Source organism: Pagrus pagrus (assembly GCF_965226575.1).
Source record: "Pagrus pagrus genome assembly, chromosome: 3".
In the NCBI taxonomy this organism is placed as follows: domain Eukaryota; kingdom Metazoa; phylum Chordata; class Actinopteri; order Spariformes; family Sparidae; genus Pagrus; species Pagrus pagrus.
The window spans coordinates 16,719,725-16,741,718 of NC_140187.1; the positions used below are offsets into that span (position 1 = coordinate 16,719,725).

Consider the following 21,994-nt stretch of genomic DNA (forward strand, 5'->3'; position numbering starts at 1 on the left):
AATAGTAATAATAAAAATAAACTGTGTTCATATAGCTCCTTTCAAAACATAGTTACAACATGCGTTACAATAAAAAATGGACGAAGGGGACTAAACACTGTACACATGAAAGCAGGGAATAAAACAAACTAAAAGCCACAAAAACTAAACACATTATAAAATACAAAGACAGAAAAACAAACAAAAAAGTAATAAAACAAAAATGACAACAGTATTTTAATCGTGTATTTTAATTGTGTATTATAATCGTGATTTAAAGGACAGTAGCCCTGATCTCCTCAGGCATGTCATTCCTTAGTCGAGGAGCCTTGACTGCAAAGGCCACCTTTGTGTATTAGCCTCGAACTTGGGATGACAAGAAACAATGCAGGGAATGGGAAGCCAGTGTAAGGACCCAGGATTGGTGAAATGTGAATATATATATATATATATACATATATATATATATATATTCCTATGTTCCTAGAGTCATATATTCCTTGGGTTATGGTTAGTGTTAGAGTTTTGACCCAAACACGAGGACCCAAACATGTTTTGACAAATACTGTGGGAAATTAAATATGCTTCCCTGTCAAATGAATTTTTACCTCAGAGCAATAGGTCTACTAGCTGTCAGTCATTTGTACCCTATGTGGGCCAGAGAGGCCCACTTTCGAAGCCTTTAATACCATGTCCAAAAAGACATTAGTCACGCAAAATCCATCACTCTCCTGTTTGACATGTTCATGCTTGCAAACTACTTTTTGGTGCACATCAAGAGGTCCCCCTTGTGGCTGAAGTACCTTGAAGTATGACAATTAGGCAACCTCTTACAAAACTGCATCAGGCAGTCCCTAGACATTACATTCAGATACTCAGGGAATCTATGCCAGTCTTCCCATTAGACACTTTCTCCCTCAGCGATATGGCAGACACTCTGTGCAGGCTGTGTGATCTTCCCCCAAAGACTACTTCACAAACAGTGCAGGAGCGTGGCAAGTGGGGGAGCAAAAAGGAGTTCATTCTGTCTGTGGCTGGTGCTATTATTGGACTAGGAAATGTGTGGAGATTTCCATATCTGTGCTACAAGAATGGTGGTGGTGAGTATTTCTATTCATTATCGTCTCAATTTTGTATTTCTACCCCAGCCTTCACTTAATAAAAGTGCAGTGTCAGATGCAAAGGTTTTAACTTTTTTTTTTACTACTTTTTAAACTGTTTCTTTGTTGTCAGACAGAAGAAAAAATATTAGATTATTGTTTTATATTCACAAAGCCACATTTATTAGATTTTTTAAATGTGTTTTACTCTTTTAAGGGTTGCATTGTGAAACTGTTGTGTACTGAGGAAAACCTGAAATACCTGCAGCATTTTATTTGTGAACCGACTCAGTTGCCAAGAAAAACAATAGTGTCATGTTGTATTATACTATGCGACATGATGCTATTAAAAACTAAAAACTGAAATCAGAGGGCTAACTACTGTAAAACATTCACTCTGTGTCTCCCTCTACCTCACATCTGATGCTTATGGATTTGACAGGCTAGAAAAATATTGTTTGTGCAAAGAGCACAGTCACATTCTTTGCTAAATCCCTACAGGATTTATTTACTTCCAAAGAACCACAGTCCTGATTTCCCATGCCTCAAATTTAAGATTTGATTGAGGATGCTGAAATGAGCATTTTAAACCCATACACATAAAGCATAATATGGTGATATTATTTACACTAAACTTGACAAAAACCTTCTTGATTAGTTATATTCAATCAATAGATAAAATAACATTAAGTTTGTTTTAAGGTAAAGAGCATACAGTATAAAAGTCAAGACGTGCTCAACCATTAACAGGCCATTTCTTTATCTAAGGAAGACAAAACAGTAGTAAAACATTAGGGATGAGCGATATGCAAAAAAGTCATATTGCACTTATTTTGGCAGATATTGCGATTGGGACTGATTGCGATTTTCACCGAGAAACATATCAAAATTATGATGATGTGGTTTTTGCTGTGGTCTTGTCCAAACAAGAGGTTTCTCTTTTTTCTTAAATCTGGAGAATATGATTTATAGGCATCTGTTCAGCACCACAATGCACAACAGATTTATAGTGGTATGTTGAGACACATTTTACCTTAATCAAAAAATTGCAGCTTGGTCATGAGATTTGAATACTGCACTTGACCACTAATGTGATTTCAATAGTGCTTCTATTACTTGTACAGTTGTATAAAACATTGTATACTCTATATCTGAGCTATTTCTAAAAAATTTATTTTATGTCAGATGAGGCTATTTGAGACAAGTCTATGAGTAGCATAGGCCAAGAAACGTGTTTTACTGAGAAGACCCGGCCAATAAGTTACATTTTGAATTTAAATGTAATAGTGGCATTCGTACAACGTCCCAAACACCTTCAGAATTACGATTTTCCCAAAGTAATCCTCAATTCATCCAACTTCAAATTTTGTCATTAGTGCCTATGTCCTATATGTCTCCTATGCTGAATTGAACACTTTCTTTTCATTCAAATTGATCTCTTAATTTAAGGTCTGGCCTTTAAAAAGCTCATAGCTTATAAAACTTGGCATCGTGTCTCCTCCCACTTACTTAAGTTCAAGAGTTGTTATGGTTACATCACTGCTGTTGCTGCCAAGTCTCCGGTCTGACTTGTTCAGCTCAGTTTTAGTAGTCTGGCTCAATCAGAAGCACTGCTCTGTTCTTGTTTAAAGGGGTGATTTGTAGAATATGGCCAGAGTTAGAAGGTAACACTAAAATTATAGGGAGCAGTTTATCATCAGAGTAGTAGACAACTGCTGCTCTTGAATAGCCATCCTTGGCTTTAGCTAGCTACGGTTAGCTAATTAGCTCATGGCTCAGTTAGCCATGGAGCCTTGAGTGTGTCTAGACGGATCTCTGGGTGAGTCACCATATGTGATGGGGCCCAGCCAACTAGATTTGGCAGCCTGATGTGGGAGTGAACACCTCTGAACAGGGACAAAAGACAGCCTCCACGACCGAAGGAGGGCAATTTGAATACTTGGGATACAGTACGGAGTTGATACAGGTAATACGGAGCTAGAAAAGCCTCCCTTGAGTTTTTGTAATATTAAGCTGGTTTAGTATTATCATGCACTGCAAGGACTGCCCACCAGCAAAGAGAGATATTACTAACCACAAGGAGAATATCCAACAGCACTCAGATGAACCTCAAAAAAAGGACATGCAACCACACAGTCCAAAATGACCTCAGTCTTGACCTCAGCCATTTCGGAAACCATCCTCTGGGACCCATCATCACATTGCCAGACCTCTTCCTGTGACAGCGGAGGGCTTTAAAAAACTGCGGCCATTGTGCCTAAACAGGCAAATATGAACAATGCAATGCAAAACCATGCAGAATTAGACAATTACAATTAAAACACGGCATGGCCTGAATTCAAACCTTTTTCTTGGTCTGAAAGGCTCTTGCTGGAACAGGAGGCTGAGGTGCTTCAGTTCTTGCAAGACATTCAGCATGAGGTTGATGAATAGAAGTACACTGTACTGCTTCAAGGACAGCTGCACAAGCTTTTGACCTCTCCTTCATAGCTGCACTTGCTTCCTTGTCATTAGGGTCTGATTGGCATCACCCTTAAAGTGTACCAAGGTGGGCTTGTAGTTCCTCAACAAGGCCTCCAATGTGTGTGATGTGTAGTGCCAGCAAGTAGCTTCAGTGTTGCTTGGCTGCACCATGCATCTCCATCATTTTATTGATCTCCCCAAGCAAGAGGTCTTTGCAGAGCAGGTGTAATGCTTGTGAGTGGCACATAGTGTTTGCTTGATGTCTTGCAGTTTAGGAACTTTCACACATAAGCCACACACCAGATTGGTACAAGTGACAGGCACACATGCTGGAGTCCAGCAGTCACTCCATTGTTTACACCACCATGCATCTCATGTGCAAAGCCAACCAGATGTTTTTCTGGTCGTCCGGGGCGTTTGCATGGTCCAGGGCAACAATCTGAATGAGCTGCTTCACTCCTTGGACATTCTGGAGGTAGGTGCAGTATGAAGGAATCTGAAGGGTCTGGGGAGATTATGATAGAGAAAAACCTGACTGATTGCAACTTCTCCTGATGCTCCTCAATGAAGCCTGATCCGATGGCTGTGATGAACATGTGGCTTGCCTGGTCATGGCTCTATGCTCATGTTGTTTGCAAAAACACAATCCACAGTCTACTGAGGAAAACTACACTGGTAAAGCCTGAAATACCTGCAGCATTTTATTTGTGAACCGACTCAGTTGCCAAGAAAAACAATAGTGGCATGGTTTATTATACTATGCGACATGATGCTATTAAAAACTGAAATTGAATTCAGAGGGCTAACTACTGTAAAACATTAACTCTGTATCTACCTCTACCTCACATCTGATGCTTAAGGGTTTGACAGGCTATGAAAATATTGTTTGTGTAAAGAGCACAGTCACATTCTGTGCTAAATCCCTACGGGTTTTATTTACTTCCAAGGGCCTACCCAGGTTTGGTGAAGGTGATGCAGAGTCCTCTCACTTTGACCAGTGCAACGTATTTATGTGGTCAAAGACGGTCGTTCCACTTTGACATGGATTCCTTGAAAGAGGAGTAAAGGAATCCATCTATGTCAAACTGGAACGACCCTCTTTGACCAGAGGAGGTGGCCTAAGACATTACTAATCACCCACCTACAATGCTGTACTGAGTTCTCTCCCCAGACAGCTTAACAACCATTCACACCTGGGCTCACCTAGCCTTAGAAACCCACATGAAGGCCGGTTTGACCAACGACCCACAAGTGGCCCGAACGACGAGGGGGCTCACATGCACTAACATGAGCACACAGCCTGACCGGCTCAAAAAACAAAACAAAACAAAAAAACATAGAATCTCAATAATAACAATATGAAATAATTACACAGAGAGGGTTTGTGTCATCACTCTGCTTAGGAAGTCTTTACTCCACTATATCTTTACGGAGTAAAAAAGTTGTTTCCTGACATCTATGAGGCTAAAACATTTTACTTTTACTCTCTACATTTTAACACAAAAATCTGTACTTACTACTGCTTAAAACTTAGTTTTAATGCATATACAAACAGCTTGGAGAAATCCTACTGACTCTATCTTTAAGTTTAATAGTCTTTGAATTATATTAAGGTTCAGTTAGGGTTTCCCAGAAATGGCTGGTAGAACTTTCCTTCAGAGGGATCATTTTACTTTTATAATTTAAGTATATTTCAGAGCCTATTACTTTTACTTGAGTGAAGAAGTTGAATCAGTACCTCTGTTTTTACCAGTCTTTTTATACACAAGTATATGTACTTCTACTTGAGTAAAGAATGTGTGTACTTTTGCCACTGCTAGATACATCTGGAGTATTGGCATGTGTCCATTTTGATATGAGATCACCTCCACAAACATTTTAATGTCCACATAGTAGTTTGACACATTTCAGAAAAGCAGCATATGTACTCCTTCACCCTCAACAAGAATTGCAGATTTGAAGAAAACTGATAGTTTGGATACTGGCATTAAAAAGAGGTGTGTCTCATTTATTTGTCTGTTGTACTAATGATTTTTGGTATTGATTTAGCAAGTCACTGGGTCAAATTATATGGAGATTATTAAAAAAAACTGCCATAGTAATGTCATAATACAGAATGTGCACAGAGTGAGAAATAAGCATGATGGCCTTCATAAAAAAAATACCGAGATGACTGGATAGAGTTTATATGGTTAACCGTTACAATGTCATCTAAGAAGCTAAGCTAACTTTAGCTGTTTCTAACCACACATACCTGTCTGGATGCTCATGGCTGATGGAGATTGACAACATGAAGGAGAGCAACTTCCTACAAACATGAGAAGGTAAAGAAATTAACTTATAACTAAGGAAATTATTCCCACCGAACAGCCTACTAAATCTCAAAGAGACCAACAACAGGCAACAACAGCCTCCGACTTACGAGCTAACGGTAACTAGTTAGCGGTTACACCCCGCTTTTCCGAAACCCCGCTGTTCCGAAAATAGACTTCCATTCATCGTAATGGCGTGGTTTCTCATTTTTTCTAAAGACCCCGCTATTCCGAAAAGGCTATTGTGGTACCCCTGACCCTAACCCCTAACCCTAACCATATTGGGAAGTAATCGGAAGTTGAAAGTCGGATTCGGAACAGCGGTGTGTCGGAGTGGGGTGTGTCGGGATGGAGGGGTTTCGCAATGGAGGTGTTTCGGAATGTCAGGCTGTTCCCCTAGTGAGCAACGCCTGCAACTAGCAATGGACGCTAATGTTAGCGCCAGCAAAATGCTTTCAAAGCCAGCTGCAACGTGTTAAAAGGCTTTCTTTAGACACTGAAGTACTTACATTCCGACTCCCACTCATTGTTTCACTCCCAGACAGATATTTGACACGAAAATAGGCTTCAAACTATTTGTAATCAAAACCAATGAAAGATAAAATACAACTATTGTTAGCACTGAATTTCTTGATAAAGTCTCACGTTCTCCTCTCCGCACTTTAATGCCACAAACCTTGCTCATCAATGAATTGTACTTTTATAACTTTCTTAACAATTTTAAGCTAAAGTTTACAAATCTGATTCCTTTCGCAATATACATATGTACGTATATACATAGTGTATGTGTGGTCTTACGCATACTGTACATCATTTGTAGCGTAATATCCAATATATATTTTTCATTCATCACCTTCAATCTAAGGTTTGCCTTCAAAGACAGTTTGGAAATCTTTTTTTAAATTACATTATCAACTACCTTTTATACTCAGCTGCTTTAATCTCGTCTAAATAGCAACAACAAGGCTGAGTGAAGCAGCACTATCACGTTATTTTTAAACCTCTCCATCATTGTACAATTCCCCTTCTTCGTGGCTCATATAAGGAAATGTGCAGCTATTCCCATTTGAGTTGGAGGTACAAATGTGTACAGACTGCCGTTCTTGCAATTTTTCCTTTAATGCCATTATCTCTGGATCACAAGTTAATTATTTCATTATCTCGAAATATTGAAGCTTGTTTTAGGTTTTGGTACCAAAAGTGGAGGATTTGTGCAAAGTAAAAAGTTTTATTTTAACATTAAAGAGGAATGACGAAGATGAGGGTAGGCAGATGAGCAGGAGGAGATGAGTTGCGGAGGTATGAGTCACTGGGTTACAGGGTTGAGTAGGCTGCACAGGTGAGCTGGAGAGGACAATAGAGCTGAAGGCTGAGCAGAGAAATGCCGGAGAAATCTGCACACGATGCAAGCACAAACAGTGTAAACAAAGACATCCAAAAAGCACACTGGAGATCAAAAAACACAAGATAAGTCACAAGGACAGAACGCTGGAGAGACACCAGAAGAGATGGAACAATCTGGCACCGAAGTGAAGTGGAGACCAGGGTTATGGCTGTTGATGAGTTTGATGAAGCTCAAGTGCATCTATCTGCTGCAGCAGCAAACCACGCCCACAAGCGCACACACTGGGAAGGAGCAGGTGAGGGAAAAGGAGGGGGGAAACAGGTAGGGAAAAACAACAGGGAACAGAAACAAAGACAAACACAAACAAGGATGACACAGAACACACCGTGACAGTTTTCTTGTGATAACAGATCAGTTCACCTTGGTATCTCAAGATAACGAGATAATGTATCTTTGCTTCAGCCAGCAGTTGTTTAAATGAAGCATAATGTTAAAGACATCATTAAGGCCATTGGGTTTGACGCTGACCCCAGACCTTTATTAACAAACTCATGGCACAGCTAATTTGGGAGGATGTCATGTGCAGCCTACTCAAATGAAAATGGATCACACACACTCACATGCTGAAGAGTTGAAAGAGTTATGATACTCAGCAAGATATTTCAGCAAGTTAACTGCTGATGTGTTGATCAATAACAGGTACTCCTTGATCTGACATTTTCAGCATAAATCAGTCCCTACAGTTGTCAAGGTGCCATTTTGCATGCCATGGCAATCCAGATCTCTGATAAACAATATAACAGAAGGAAACAACCAATTCTCGTGATAACAGGTTGATTATCTCTCAATCTCGAGAAAACAATGCAAATGTGAAGAAATCTGCAAGCAGAGCAATGCTTGGCTTCTACAGAACTTCTATAGGACTAGTGATCGTCAGACATTATCAGTTGATTATGGCCTTTCACAAAAATATAGGTTTCAGCACATAAGTTGTTCGATATTTGCCGATATGAAAACTACAGAAAAGGATGCTTAGGGTAATGAGTAATTCCTAGGAAAAGTTTACTGTTTCAGTGCAGTGATGTCCTTATGGACAATAAAGCTTATTGTTAAACTGTAAAATATGCCTCTTCCATTACATATTTAAGTCAAATATCCAAGAGAAACAGAAATCAGAAACATTATTCTGATCATGGTACTCTTTCTATGTGTGCTGTGTGTTTGTAATGCCTTATTCATACTTGCAGGTGCATTCTTCATTCCTTACATCCTGTTCCTTGTGACCTGTGGCATTCCTCTGTTCGTACTGGAGATAGCACTGGGCCAGTACACCAGTCAGGGAGGAATCATGTGCTGGAGGAAGGTTTGCCCCTTGTTCGAAGGTGAGGTTAACCTTCGAGGATGTACTGAGCAAAGTTAAGAAGCAGACACTGCTGCAGTTAAATTGTAAACTTTTTTTTCTTCTTTTCAGGCATAGGATACGCCAGCCAAATGATCATTTTCTATGGAAATATCAGCTACATTGTGATTTTGGCCTGGGCTTTCCTCTACTTTTTCTCTTCCTTCTCTGGTCAGCTGCCATGGGCGACCTGTAATAACACATGGAATACAGGTGAATGAAGTAGTTGTCCTCATTTATTGTAGCTATTATCCCTCTTCCACAGATGCACGACAAACTATTATTGTATAAGTCCAAAGTATCCATTAAAGCATTTGCACAAGTTAATTTTAAAAAAAAATACACTAAAAGAAGCATTATTTCATTGTATTTATAATTTAGTATGGTGTCTGGTTATTTGAATTTACCTAACTGGTTACTGTATCACATTACAATGATTTATTTATCATGAAGTACTGATTTGATCAAGCATACAATTCAGTTTTAACTGTATTTAACAATACTTTGTTATATTCCAGATTCTTGCGTGGTATTGAACAACAATAACATCACTGCTAACTGGACCTCGCCTGTGAATTCATCATCGTCTGTAGTGGAGTTTTGGCAGTAAGTTTTTACCCAAAACTGTATTTAATAGATTCTGAAACTCAGAGCTCACACGTGTCCTTAACGAGTCTGTAAGGACACTCCCACACAGAGTTTAAAAGCCTGCAGCTCCCCTCCAGTTAGTTGGAACCAGTTAGTCCAGTTGCCTACGATACAGCACTTGTGTTAAAATAAATAAATAAATCACACGCCATGTTCATACTCATACACAGAAGTGTTGTCTGGCATTGGTTGGGTGTGTACGAATTGGCGTAACCGAATAATTTGGTTATGCCAATTCGGTTATGAAACAAATAATTACGTTGTACAGTATGTGTTAGGGCAGGACATCTTCATGTTACCGGTTTCATAATAAAGTCATAAACCCTTACGCAATTGGTGTCATAACTAATTACAAAATGTGAACCGCAGTCGAGATCTACTCAGTCGGAATAAGCTAAAACTCATTACAGTTGTAATCATTAGATCTGTTGAGTAATGGAGGTCACTAAGGCAGGAAATCACAAGTAAAGCAATCCCTTCAACCTAAAAGCACACTGTTATAATTAGCTGCATTTTATTAATGCCTCAGATTTTCAGGTCTGTTTGTTTTCTCAGGGATAGTCCAATGCTGATGTCCCATTCATGTCATATGGGATGGATGGTAGAAATAGGACAGAGAACAGATAAAATAGGATAGGATTCTTATATCAATGACTTCTGAGCATTCACACCATCAAGACGGTCACAGAGTTGATTGTGAGGTATCCATATTTTTTTGGCTTGCAGGCACTTCCACATTGTTAAGTACCAGGTTGGATTCATCAGAGCTGTATCTTGTCTAATTTGTAAAAGCCATTCATGTCAACATCCAAGTCATAATTACTATTCTCTCCAAAAAGATTCAATACATTTGACTTGGTGCTTATTGTTATGCGATTGTATGAAAACATTTTTTAATAATATTATTGTATTTAATGCTGCAGTCTATGGTAAATGAACAGTATTTTTAACCCCCCAATACAATAGGGGATTGAGGGGGGATGCCACCCCCCTTGTTGGCAAAAACCCCTCTTCTAAACCTGCCATCTCTCCATCCCCTTGTAGCAGAGAGTGCAGGAGCAGAGGGGCCATTTATTTGAATATGTTATTTTTGTCTGTCTGACTCATTGATCCTTCATCTTACTCATGGTCATCGTGGTGCTAAAGTCGCAGACAGATTTTTAATTGGACCTTTTTCTCACTGTCCTGCTCTTCTGTCAGTTTCATCTTAGATCTATAATACTCTCTAAACTATATATTTTGTACCCTCTATACTCTATGGAGTAGTATCACACAAGTTCGGGTTCAAAGTGTCAAGAAGCTAAGTGAAGTCACCTGTAGTATTCATATAATATTCCTGCAATATTTCTTTGATCATTTAGTAGCGTCTCTGCTGCTTTAAGTACACCCAGAGACTGAGCCCCTTATGTAACAAAATATTTAGAGGGGACATGAATATGGATATAGTTTTTATGAGAGGTTAAGGATTAGCAGTACATTGGATGAGGGTTCGGGCCATCAACAACATGAGTTGTCAAAGATGTGAATGTTATAAATTGTAAACATGGGATTTGTTGTTGTAACACACCTGTTTTCATTTAGTCTGCCTGATTAGACCTAATGTCAGAACTGCATGGACATGTACAGACTGTGTTTGATTGACATATCAATCACTCTGATATTTTTTGTAAGGCGGTACTGGTCACACTGTAGCCCTCCCTAAGTTCATCTTGTCAAGGTGTCTAATCAGCCAGAATAATTGAAGACACCTGTGTACTGAAGGTGTGTGAAGGGCCTTTGATTGTTCATTCAAGCATTTATAAAAACTGCATTCCGTTTAAATGCGCAGTGCCAGGACTGTGTTTTTTTTAATGCCGGTTTATCTCAACATCTAACCGTAATGAATTCATCATCAAAGGTTACACCTCAGATTTTCAAAATATATTAAAAAGTCTAAATATATTTTTGTTGTTCATTTTATCTTCTTCGCACGTTACGCCAGTTTAGAAATTATACCGTAAAAGGGAGGGTGAATGAGACATAATTAAGCTGCTGAGATAGGCATAATATCCTTAGCTTATTGTAATGTTTTGAATCGACCAAATTGATCATTAAAGTGTTTACATTTTGGACATACACCTACAGTAAAAGGTCCTTGTGTTGACATACGTCTTGCAGTTTTTTTTACTTTTTGTAGGTACTACTCTAATATGAGATTTATTGAGATGCTATGACGTATTTCCTGACAATACCTTGGTGCTTACAGACGACGGGTTCTAAGAATATCTGACGGCATAGAGGCCATTGGAAACATACAGTGGGACCTTTCCTTGTGCCTTCTTCTGGCCTGGATCATCTGCTACTTCTGTGTCTGGAAGGGAGTGAGATCGACCGGAAAGGTAAGATTGAAATGACAAATCCTTGGGAATGTGATTTTCCTCACCTGTATTAACCAGCTGCAACAGCACCGGCTCAAAATGAGGGCAGAATTCGAAGATTGACATTCCAGCAAAGGAGCTGATATCAAGGGATAGCTCCGTCACACTTCACGCCCCTTGCCCACATTCATTTTGATGTAAAATGAAGGCCGAGTAACTAGTCTTTTTTTTGGCTTTTTTTAAGTGAACACATTCATCACTATGAGCATGACACTGAAGTAGCAGGGGAGGAGTCTGAAGCTGTTTCACAATCTGGCTAGTCAGAAATCTCCTGCACATTGTCAGCATGACAGAGACGTGCTATAAAAAATAATTAGACCCAAAAGAAGCAGGCATACACTGGTTATGTGAGCTTGCATCTTTCTGATCTCTGTTGAGAGTTGCACATGCCCAGTGCTGATCAGGCAGCTGACTAGGGTCAGACCACACGGAAGCCACTAACAACAGTGACGTTTTTTATATGCTTGACAGGTATGGATGGAAAGATATTAACAAGCCAAAGGCCTTAACTTCCACACACGTCATAGCATCGTGGCCGAGCCAGAGCGGAGGCAATAAATACCCGTGATTACTGCTGGGTTAATTGGTTGGGAGTAAATCCTGATTGTACACATTCACATTGCACAAAAAAGCCAGATGTTAGCAGGTGTTTGTGGGATTTTTGGGAAAGGGGTAAGGGAATCTCTAACAGTATCTAACAGTATTTTTAAATTAAATCAAGAAACTTCTGTGCCAGAGGAAACTGGTCTGCAAATGTTGCTCCAGTTCAATACAGGTCTGCAGCAGTTATCAAGTACATGAAGTGCTTTAAAATAGACTGATACAAAAAATTTACAACAGAAATAAATTCATCCCTTTATATGGTATGGAGTACATTAACTTTTACCCTAGGGAAAGAACAAGTGTGATGCGTGTGATCAACTCTCTCCTGCCACTCTTGGTTTAGCCCAAAGCATTAAAAGACAGTATTAATAAAGGATCTCTTTCATCCCGGTGTGAAAAGTGGCTACAAGCCAACGCAGTAATTTGACAATGTAGTCAGAGGATGGACAAGTCTGTCTTACATTTTTTTGCATGTGATGTAAGTAACTGGAAACTGGAAACGCTGACTGGCAGACTCTTCTGTGAGAGAGGTGTTTGAAACAGATCTTGGCTGTGCCACATAGTTACCAAACACGATTCACTCCCTACTGCTGTACTTTTCCCTCCAGTGCCTCAAATTACACAAGTTGAAAAGCTTTTGTGTAACACATTATTGGTTTCCCACATCCCCATGTGCCCTGAAGTCCTGCATTCGCTTGATAGGGTTCAACTTAATTCTCTATAACAAGCATGAAGTCAATCGGGTTTACATTTCCCAGGATAAGTCTAACCCCTAACCCTATTTTATTTTTTTATATGTGTGGAAAATCCAAGTTGGTGAAAGAAAAGTAGAAAAATGTACTAGAGACACTGTTGGTGGCATTCAACTACTTCCTAGCTACCGTTACCGTTTAATAGTGTTCCACAATGCAATATAAAAGGCGTAAAATAATTCTAAAATATCAACGCACATCTTGGACACATTTATTTAAGCCTGGAAGTGAAACACACTGGATGTTATCAAACTGTAATGTTAGCTAGGAAGTTGTTAAATGCTAACGTGAGCGAATGGGTTATCAAATATTTTGTTCTACCTTGAAATGTGGCCGAATGTCCCTCCAGATTTTCACTCCATCATCTTTTCAGTAGCTGATCAATCGTTGTGCGTAATAGCCCATTTAATATTGCCCTCTGATGTCCTGCTTACCCAGGCTCTGAGCTGGGAGTCTGTGCATCTGATCCTGAACAAACATTGAACTCGCTTTATTCTTTTGTTGTCTCTGCTCTTTTTGTGTCTTTCATGCTGTTGTTTCCTTATGTCACATTACCATGTCATTATTTTTAAATTTACATCTATTTTTGGTCATTCTCTCTCTTTTAAAACATACTGTTCTTGGTATCAATTTTTCTCAGGATTATCTTTATAACAAAATCATTTTCTGTTTAAATGTAGGCTACCTACATCACAGCCACATTCCCGTTCGTCATGTTGATTGTGCTGTTCATCAGAGGAATGACACTTCCTGGAGCCTTGCACGGTATCAAGTACTACCTGTACCCGAATCCTGCACGGCTGGCTGACCCACAGGTATCATTCAGCGTATGTTCTCATTTGCATTGAATTATTCTATCAAAGTGTCTTGAGGTTTAATAATTTTTTACTTGCTTGCAGGTTTGGATGGATGCTGGAACCCAAATATTTTATTCGTATGCCATATGTTTGGGATGCCTGACCACACTTGGGAGCTACAACAAGTACAACAACAACTGTTACAAGTGAGTACTTTATAATATGACTGAGAATAAAGTAGCTGCAGTGGCATTATGCCAAATGGTTTTGTCTGCAACAAAAAGCACCATATGAAGTGCTTTTATTTATTTTCATCCATCAGCCATTTGACCATAAGTTATTTTATTGTAGTGGTTTACATTTCAGAACACCTGTAAGCATAGATATAAAAACATAGATGTCTCATTGCCTGCTGGATTGTACGTCAACGTTGCCACCATATTGGACCAGGCAGGACTGGCCTGTCAACAAATACAAGTAAACAGGGGAGCTGCTGTTTCTCTGGATAAAAAGCACCATAACATTTACTTTCCAACAAATTTCAATGACTTATTTTTATTTTCAAAGGTCTATAATCTACTAGTTAAAAAACCCCACTAGTTATTAAGAATCTAGATAGTTTGGTTACAATCACTGCAAGGTTCTCAAGAGGCTTACCTGAACTGAATTACTTAATGTGGTGGACAATAATCCATTGTCATGTTAATGCATATTAAATTATGTTATATAGATAATAAACAACATAATTAACTCTTGAAAACAAATACCACTCCTTAAAATCTGCTGAGGTTTTTATTTCCAGGCCAATGTTGCCCTTACCAAAAAGGGGGTGACGTTGATTTATCGCAGCAGTGAGCCGAAGCAGTCAATGTGGAGTCGATGTGTAGATATATCTCTTTGCATGTAAGCATGTTCTAAATGTTAATTTACTGTAATGCAGCAAGTTTAGCTGTCCTGTTTTACAGGAAGAGGATAATGACACAGTGTTTTTTCTTATTTGCAGAGACTCCTACTATCTTTGCTTGTTGAACAGTGGGACCAGCTTTATATCTGGCTTTGCCATTTTCTCAGTGTTGGGCTACATGTCACAAAAACAGGGTGTTGACATTCACTCAGTTGCTGAGTCAGGTATGAATATAAATCTACTCAGTGCTGATTCAAAAACCTACTGCCATTCCATGAAAATGAAAACATTTAAACAACCAATTGTTCTCATTGTTTGGAAATATTTTAATTTTGAAATAGGTACTTTGATTAAATAAATTTAATTTTCAGTTTTATCTGTTTTGATTATTCTGACCAAAATCCTCAAGTAAGGAGCAGGCACAGTAGATAAAATATCAGCTTTGTGCAGACACAGAACATTCTTGTATTATTTACTGTTGGTTTCACTCTGCAGGCCCTGGGCTTGTGTTCATCGTCTACCCACAAGCTGTGACCCTTCTACCTTGGCCTCAGGTCTGGTCCATGTGCTTCTTCCTCATGATCATTTTGTTAGGAGTAGACGGTCAGGTCAGCTGCAACCTTACTTAAGTTTCCCAAACATTTCCAGCAATGTTTCTCCTTTTGTTGTCCCTGAACTAACTTGTCTCTCTGTCACTCTTTAGTTTGCTGGGCTTGAAAGCATCATGACCTCTCTAACGGATATCTACCCTTCCCAGATCCGAAAAGGATATCGCAGAGAGTTTTTTCTGCTGCTGATCTGTGCTATTTGCTATGTGTTTGGCCTATTATTGGTGACAGAGGTAAACTGAAAGAAGTGTATTGCTTGGTGGCCATGTAAGCAGCTCATTGTGTGAGAGATATTTGCAGTCTGATCAATTAACACCCTTTTACACCACTTTTTTTCCCATTTAGCCTGATGGTATTAAAAGAAAACATCAGTGGGAGCTGTTTACCTATCACAAAATTATTTGATATCCAGTCAAATTTATTGTCTGTCTTCATATTAGGCTGGCGCCTACATCCTGCAGATCTTTGATCACTATGTATGCAGCGGTCCCACTCTTCTTCTGATGGCAATTTTCCAGTCTGTGATTATTGGATGGATTTATGGTAAGATACAGTTGGCAAACTGTCTTTCGTTTCTTTGTTATATTGCCATCAAACTAGTTATGCTACCATATAACCAAGACCAAATAGAACCAGGTTACGCTACATTGTACGTTATATGATTGTATGTGATAAAATAAACTCTCAAGCCCCCGGCTGAGCACCGCGGTGTTGGAGTTCTCTACGAGGCACAAAGGGGTCGCCCCTATGCAACTACAAGTCGCTGAGGGGAAGGCTCTGGCTGTTGTTTGAGAACGGTAGTTCAGATTACACAGCCTTCTTGCAGTCTTTGGGTGGCGTCCTGGAAGGGGTTCCATCTGGAGACTCTATAGTTCTTCTGAGGGACTTCAATGCTCACCTGGGCAATGATGGGGAAACCTAGAGGGGGGTGGTTGGGAGGAACGGCTTGCCTGATCTGAACCTGAGGGGCGCTTTGTTATTGGACTTCTGTGCTAGTCATGGATTGGCCATAACGAATACCAAGTTCGTGCATTAGGTGGTTCGTACTTGGTACCATGCCACCTTAGGCCAAAGGTAGATGATCAACTTTGTGGTCATATCATCAAACCTGCGGCCGTATGTCTTGGACACCTGGGTAAAGAGAGGTCAGAAGGTCATTGGTGCCTGTCATGGTGGCATCCTAAGACCCTGTTGGTGGACAACAGTGGTGAGAGAGGTCACCAAACTGAAGAAGGAGATCTTTCAGGTTAGGTTGGTCCAGGGGTCTCCTGAAGCAGGAGACAGGTACCGGGAGGTCAGAAGGACTGCAGCTTTGACGGTTGCTGAAGCAAACGCTTGGGTGTTGGTGGAGTTTGGGGAAGGCTATGGAGAAGAACTTCTGGTCAGCCTCAAGGAAGTTCTGGCAAACCATTCGGCATCTCAGAAAGGGAAAGCACGGCTTAGCCCGGGCTGGTTCAGTTGGGGAGGAGACCTGCTGACCCAAACTGGGGATACCATCGGGCAGTGGAAGGAGCACTTTGAGGAATTCCTGATCTTGACTACACACACGTGCTGCTCATACATCCAGTGTGGCCACTGAAACCCGAGGGAATACTCGTCCGTATCCCTGGCAGAGGTCACTGAGGTAGTCAAGAAGCTCCCCTGCAGCAAGGTGTCAGGGGTGGCTGAGATTTGCCCAGAGATGCAGAAGGCTCTGAAAATTGTTGGGCTGTCTTGGATAACACGTGTGTAGGATAACACGCCTTGTCAGTGTCGCATGGAGGTCTAGGACAGTACCTCTGGAGAGGCAGGCTGGAGTGGTGGTTCCCATTTTATAAAGAAATACCAGAGGGTGTGCTCCAGTTAACAGGGTATCACACTGCTCAGCCTCCCTGGGAAAGTTTATTCCAGGGTGCTGGAAAGGAGGCTCAGACAGATTGTTGAACCTCGGATTCAAGAGGAACAGTGCAGATTTCGTCCTGGTCGTAGACCAGCTTTTCATCATGTGTTTTGTGGACTTGGAGAAGGCAACTGACCGTGTACCCCGGGGAGTACTTAGGAGGGGAACTGACAGTCCCTTCACCTCCCTGTCGACTCGTCTCCCCTATTAGGGCAGAAGAGCTACGAACAACTACAGAAAGCAATGAGCTGACAAACCAAACTTAGTGACATGTTCTGTTTGTCTGTACATCTGATCGATTGCCTCCGATCCATTTCAGTAATATGGACATATGGATCCTGTTCCGGCAGGATCCTGCACAAATTAAGCCCTGGTGTTGGACTCTGCCAGCGGTGTCCCTTGTCTCTGATCCTGTTTGTGATATTCATGGGCAGGATCTCAATGCACTGCCCTGATGATGAGAGTGTCTGGATTGGGAACCTTACAATTGCGTCACAACTTTATGATATGAAAACTAATTTTTCTAGATACAATAATGCAGAAATAGAAGCTTGGTAATAGTTATAATTATTGAATTCCCAGTACATTTACTGTTTCAGTGCACTGATGTCACCTTAGACAATAAAGTTTATTGTTAAACTGTAATATATCCTACCTCTGTTAACATATCTGTGTCAGAAGTATTTGATAACCACATTTGAATGATCACTGCCAAAAAGTTGTGTATGTTGTTTGTCTCTGTCCCAGGTGCTGAACGCTTCAGTGACAACATTGCGGACATGATTGGGTACAAACCTCTATCACTGATTAAGTACTGCTGGATGTATAGCACTCCTCTTATTTGCAGTGTAAGTGTTTGATTATATTTATAGAAACAACCTTACCTTTTGAACCCTACAGTTTTTATATATGTGTAAATTGTTCCCCTTTGAAGGGCACACTTGTGTTTTTGATCCTGAGACACTCGCCCCTGAGATTCAACAACTCCTACGTGTATCCTTGGTGGGCGTACGGGATTGGCTGGTTTCTGGCCATGTCATCCCTTATGTTGATTCCAGTGACCATGGTCTACAAACTGGCCAAAGGAAAAGGGACTTTCTGGCAGGTCAGTTGTGGTTGTTATTGATTGACCTTGTTATTTTGCAGTTTTAAGGAGCTATAAACTAGTTTTTGCTACCTGTGCATACTGTTCTTTTGGAGGTAATATTCTGTGACAATATCGATACGTTTCCCTAGCGTGTCAAGTCAAGCTCCCGACCTGCTGATGACCTTCCAGTGATGGCAAAGGAAATGGCAAACATCTGTGTCCCACTGCGTGTCTCTGATGTAGGAAAAAATGGCAATATGTAGGCTAATGAAATCCTTTGAAGATCAGGTGTGTAGGATTTAGCGGCATTCAGCGGTGAGGTTGCAGGTTGTGACCATCGAAATACCCTTCCCTTCACCTTTCCTATGGCAGTCACTAAAAATGCTAAGAAAAATGTGAACGACCCTTTCCACAGCCAGTGTTTGGTTTGTTCATTACTGGAGAGACATGATGGTACAACATGCCGTGGAAAAGGGAGCTGCTCCCTCAGTAGATATAAAGGGCTCTCTCAAAGGTAACACAACAATTTGTATTGTCAAGTGATTGTACATTAATGAAAACATAATTATGAATATGATATTCAATTTCTGCCAATAGATCCTCTTAAATCCTACACACTGTACCTTTCAAAGTTCCTTTTTTGATTTTTGTTATTTTTATATGTAGGGCATGTTGTTTACTATATTTATGGTGGTAGTATTCATTTACAGATATTTGTTTTAAGGTGAGGTGACCTCTGAATACAGTATAATAAGTGTATATACAGGGTTTTTTTCAGAATTATATTATATTTAGAATTCTTACAGATGTATGATGAATGTACAAAATACTTCTTATCACAAATGCACAAACTTTTACATCATTGCGGCCTATAAACAGGGCATTACTGTAGTAAGGAAGTAAGTAAGTAGGCCATCAGTGTGGAATAATAAGCCTGGTGCTGAGCAGCTAATTGTTTCCATTATAAAGCCGATCTCTCTTCACTATACCTGCTCCCAGTTTATACCTGAGGACACTGTGTTATTAAAGTTCATTCCTTTGCTATGTAACAGCTGTGGAACATTATAGAGATTATACACATACTGTTAAGAGATGGCAACATATGCAAAAAACCCAATAACCCCAATAAAAAACCCAATTTTGGTTGGTGGGTAGAAATGTCTGACATCAAACCCCCAACCCATTGAGCCACTGAGAAGAGCAAATACAATACAATGGCAAATTACGGAAGCGTATTGCATTCACTTGAGTAATTTTTTTTTTTGGTTTGTTTTTCGGGGTAATTATTTCTGTTTTTCGGAGTAATTTTTTTTTGGTCTGTTTTTCGGAGTAATTTTTTTTTTGGTCTGTTTTTCGGGGTAATTATTTCTGTTTTTCGGAGTAATTTTTTTTTGGTCTGTTTTTCGGAGTAATTTTTTTTTCTGTTTTTCAGAGTAATTTTTTTCTGAGTTTAGAGAGCATTTGAAACAATAGACGCATTCATTCCTTTATTGAAAGCTCGATAATGGAGACAAACATGACCGACTTGTTTAATTGAATCAAGTTTTACTTTGATCTGGGTTTAAGACACTGGGAGATAGTCCTGTCTTTAAGTCATATAGATGGTATTACCATTAGTTTGTCAACTTTACGCAGGCACCTGAGGACGGCGACAGGTCGCCACTCCGAAGGTTCACTTTCATGTTTCGGAATGCCGGCCCTTTTTTGAAAAAAGATCGCCACTCCGAACCTGAAACCCTAACCTTAACCGTAACCCGGTCGGAATGGGGCTTTGCGGTTGTTCAGAAGGAAAGCCCATTCAGATCTGCTAGACACAGTAATGTTTCTCCAGAATCAGTTGGACAGATATGGCAGTTTGGAGGTTCTCGCGGGAGTTCGAAGTATCGCGATAATTCAGAAAAAAAATTACTCCGAAAAACAGAAAAAAATTACCACGAAAAACAGAAAATAAATTACTCTGAAAAACAGGAAAAATAATTAGTCAGAAAAACAGAAAAAAGAAACAAACCAAAAAAAAAAATACTCAGAAAAACAGACCAAAAAAAAATTACTCAGAAAAACAGACCAAAAAATAAATTAGTCAAGTGAATGCAATACGCTTCCGTAGCAAATAACCAAAATTGTTCTATGAGAAGTGTTGTTTATTCAGGACACATCACCTACACTGTGAGGCTGATTGAGAAAATATATGTTATTTACAACCCTTTCTTATTCCCAGTTCGTAAAATATTGACAGTGTAATGTTGTTCAACCGCAGCAGTTTGGTTAGGTTTAAGAAAACATCATGGTACCTTAAGTTACATTTGAACATATGTCACATACGTGACTTCATGCTGCATACTTGAGTGCATTAGGTAACCTCACATACACAAGTTAAACAACATTCACTTTCGGTCTCACAAGGGACACAAACAGCTGTTTCCTGGGTTTGTTTGGCATATTCATCAACCCAAACCTCAGCCATAGGCAGACTCTGACTTGCTCTGACAATCTAATGTCTAAGGCAGATTTTTTTCTCAGTGCTAAGGCTGAGTGAACCATCTCCTGGCTGCAGAGACATGAGAGTGGTGTCAATCATCTCAACTCACTCTTCCAGAAGAAAGCAAAAAAGTGTTTCACAGAATGTCAAACTTCAGTATTTTACCTTAACCAAAAATGTATGGTTGCATTGTTGTCAAGATTTTTTTTATTTGAAGACAGCATGGGAGTTGATTCTTGACTATGGGATCAGTACATTTGGCAAAATTATCTCAGCTCAAAGGTGCACTTACCATCTTTTTTCAACTGAAACAAAAGCTAGTAAGTAGGCTTGATAGTTAAGATTATTTTGTCACATAATTCAAGAGTCTGAATGAATGGACTCGACAAATATACACAGATATGTTGGTTTTACTTGCCACAGCCAGAAGCTTGTATGGCTTTGAATCAAACTTTTTACTTTCAGAAAAAGTTCATCAACAGGCTTCAACAAGGCTATCTTTGGCCTCAGTGACCTCTATACACTTTTTCAATGCGTTCCTCCCTTTTGTTCTCCTAAGTCTCCTGTTTTCCCAGCTGGACAGGCCTGAGCAGCAGTAATTCTGTTAGTTTAACACACTAAGTCACTCATGTGATTCCCTCTGGGAAATTCTCTGAAGGTCCTGACACTATGGCATCAATACAATCACATGTTTTAGTGCCATTAACATTACTGTTCTGATGTGATCTCAACATGAACTAAAACAAGCAAACACACCTGTATGATTCTTTTGTTTTTTGTATGATTCTTCACTGATTTGATTACCTACATTTTCTTTGTGGTTTTACTTTTGTAATGTTTTATATACTCCATATATATATATATATATATATATATATATATATATATACTTTTATATATTTTACCTATTATACAATATATAGGGGCATATATTAAGCCAAATACATATAACTCCTCAAAATAAGTGATAAGCTATTTGCTGCTTGAATTTATAATACAGATCCTATCCTTAAACATTGGTATTATTTTGTTTGTTGCATAGTACTTCCTTGGGTAACTATATGATGAGGTTTATATATAACTTTTGTATACATGACTTATTTCTGAATGAATTTGTGTAATAAAATACTTTCTGGGACAATATGGCTTGTTCACGTTCATTATGTAAGCACTTGGATTAAAACATTATGTAGAAATTTGCATTTTGTTAGATTCAGCACCC

General features: G+C 39.5%; 1 protein-coding gene across 1 annotated transcript; it reads left to right on the forward strand.

Moving 5' to 3' along the window:
- Nucleotides 1–868: 868 nt before the first annotated feature.
- LOC311255382 (sodium- and chloride-dependent GABA transporter 2-like) lies at nucleotides 869–21,567 on the forward strand. Its single transcript, XM_084349804.1, has 14 exons — nucleotides 869–1,079; nucleotides 8,447–8,581; nucleotides 8,671–8,811; nucleotides 9,117–9,204; nucleotides 11,492–11,624; nucleotides 13,699–13,833; nucleotides 13,918–14,021; nucleotides 14,819–14,943; nucleotides 15,215–15,327; nucleotides 15,423–15,560; nucleotides 15,768–15,870; nucleotides 17,954–18,054; nucleotides 18,141–18,311; nucleotides 18,443–21,567. Exons 1-14 carry the CDS (start codon nucleotides 905–907, stop codon nucleotides 18,554–18,556), a joined length of 1,776 nt encoding a protein of 591 aa, XP_084205930.1. The 5' UTR covers nucleotides 869–904; the 3' UTR covers nucleotides 18,557–21,567.
- Nucleotides 21,568–21,994: the final 427 nt, after the last annotated feature.

Bases quoted from the DNA above. Each gene is read 5' to 3' on its own strand.
- LOC311255382 (XM_084349804.1), top strand. From the start codon at position 905: ATGGCAGACACTCTGTGCAGGCTGTGTGATCTTCCCCCAAAGACTACT. The intron at 14,944-15,214 runs GTATGAATATAA...TTCACTCTGCAG, and splicing joins TCACTCAGTTGCTGAGTCAG to GCCCTGGGCTTGTGTTCATC. The intron at 15,871-17,953 runs GTAAGATACAGT...TCTCTGTCCCAG, and splicing joins GATTATTGGATGGATTTATG to GTGCTGAACGCTTCAGTGAC.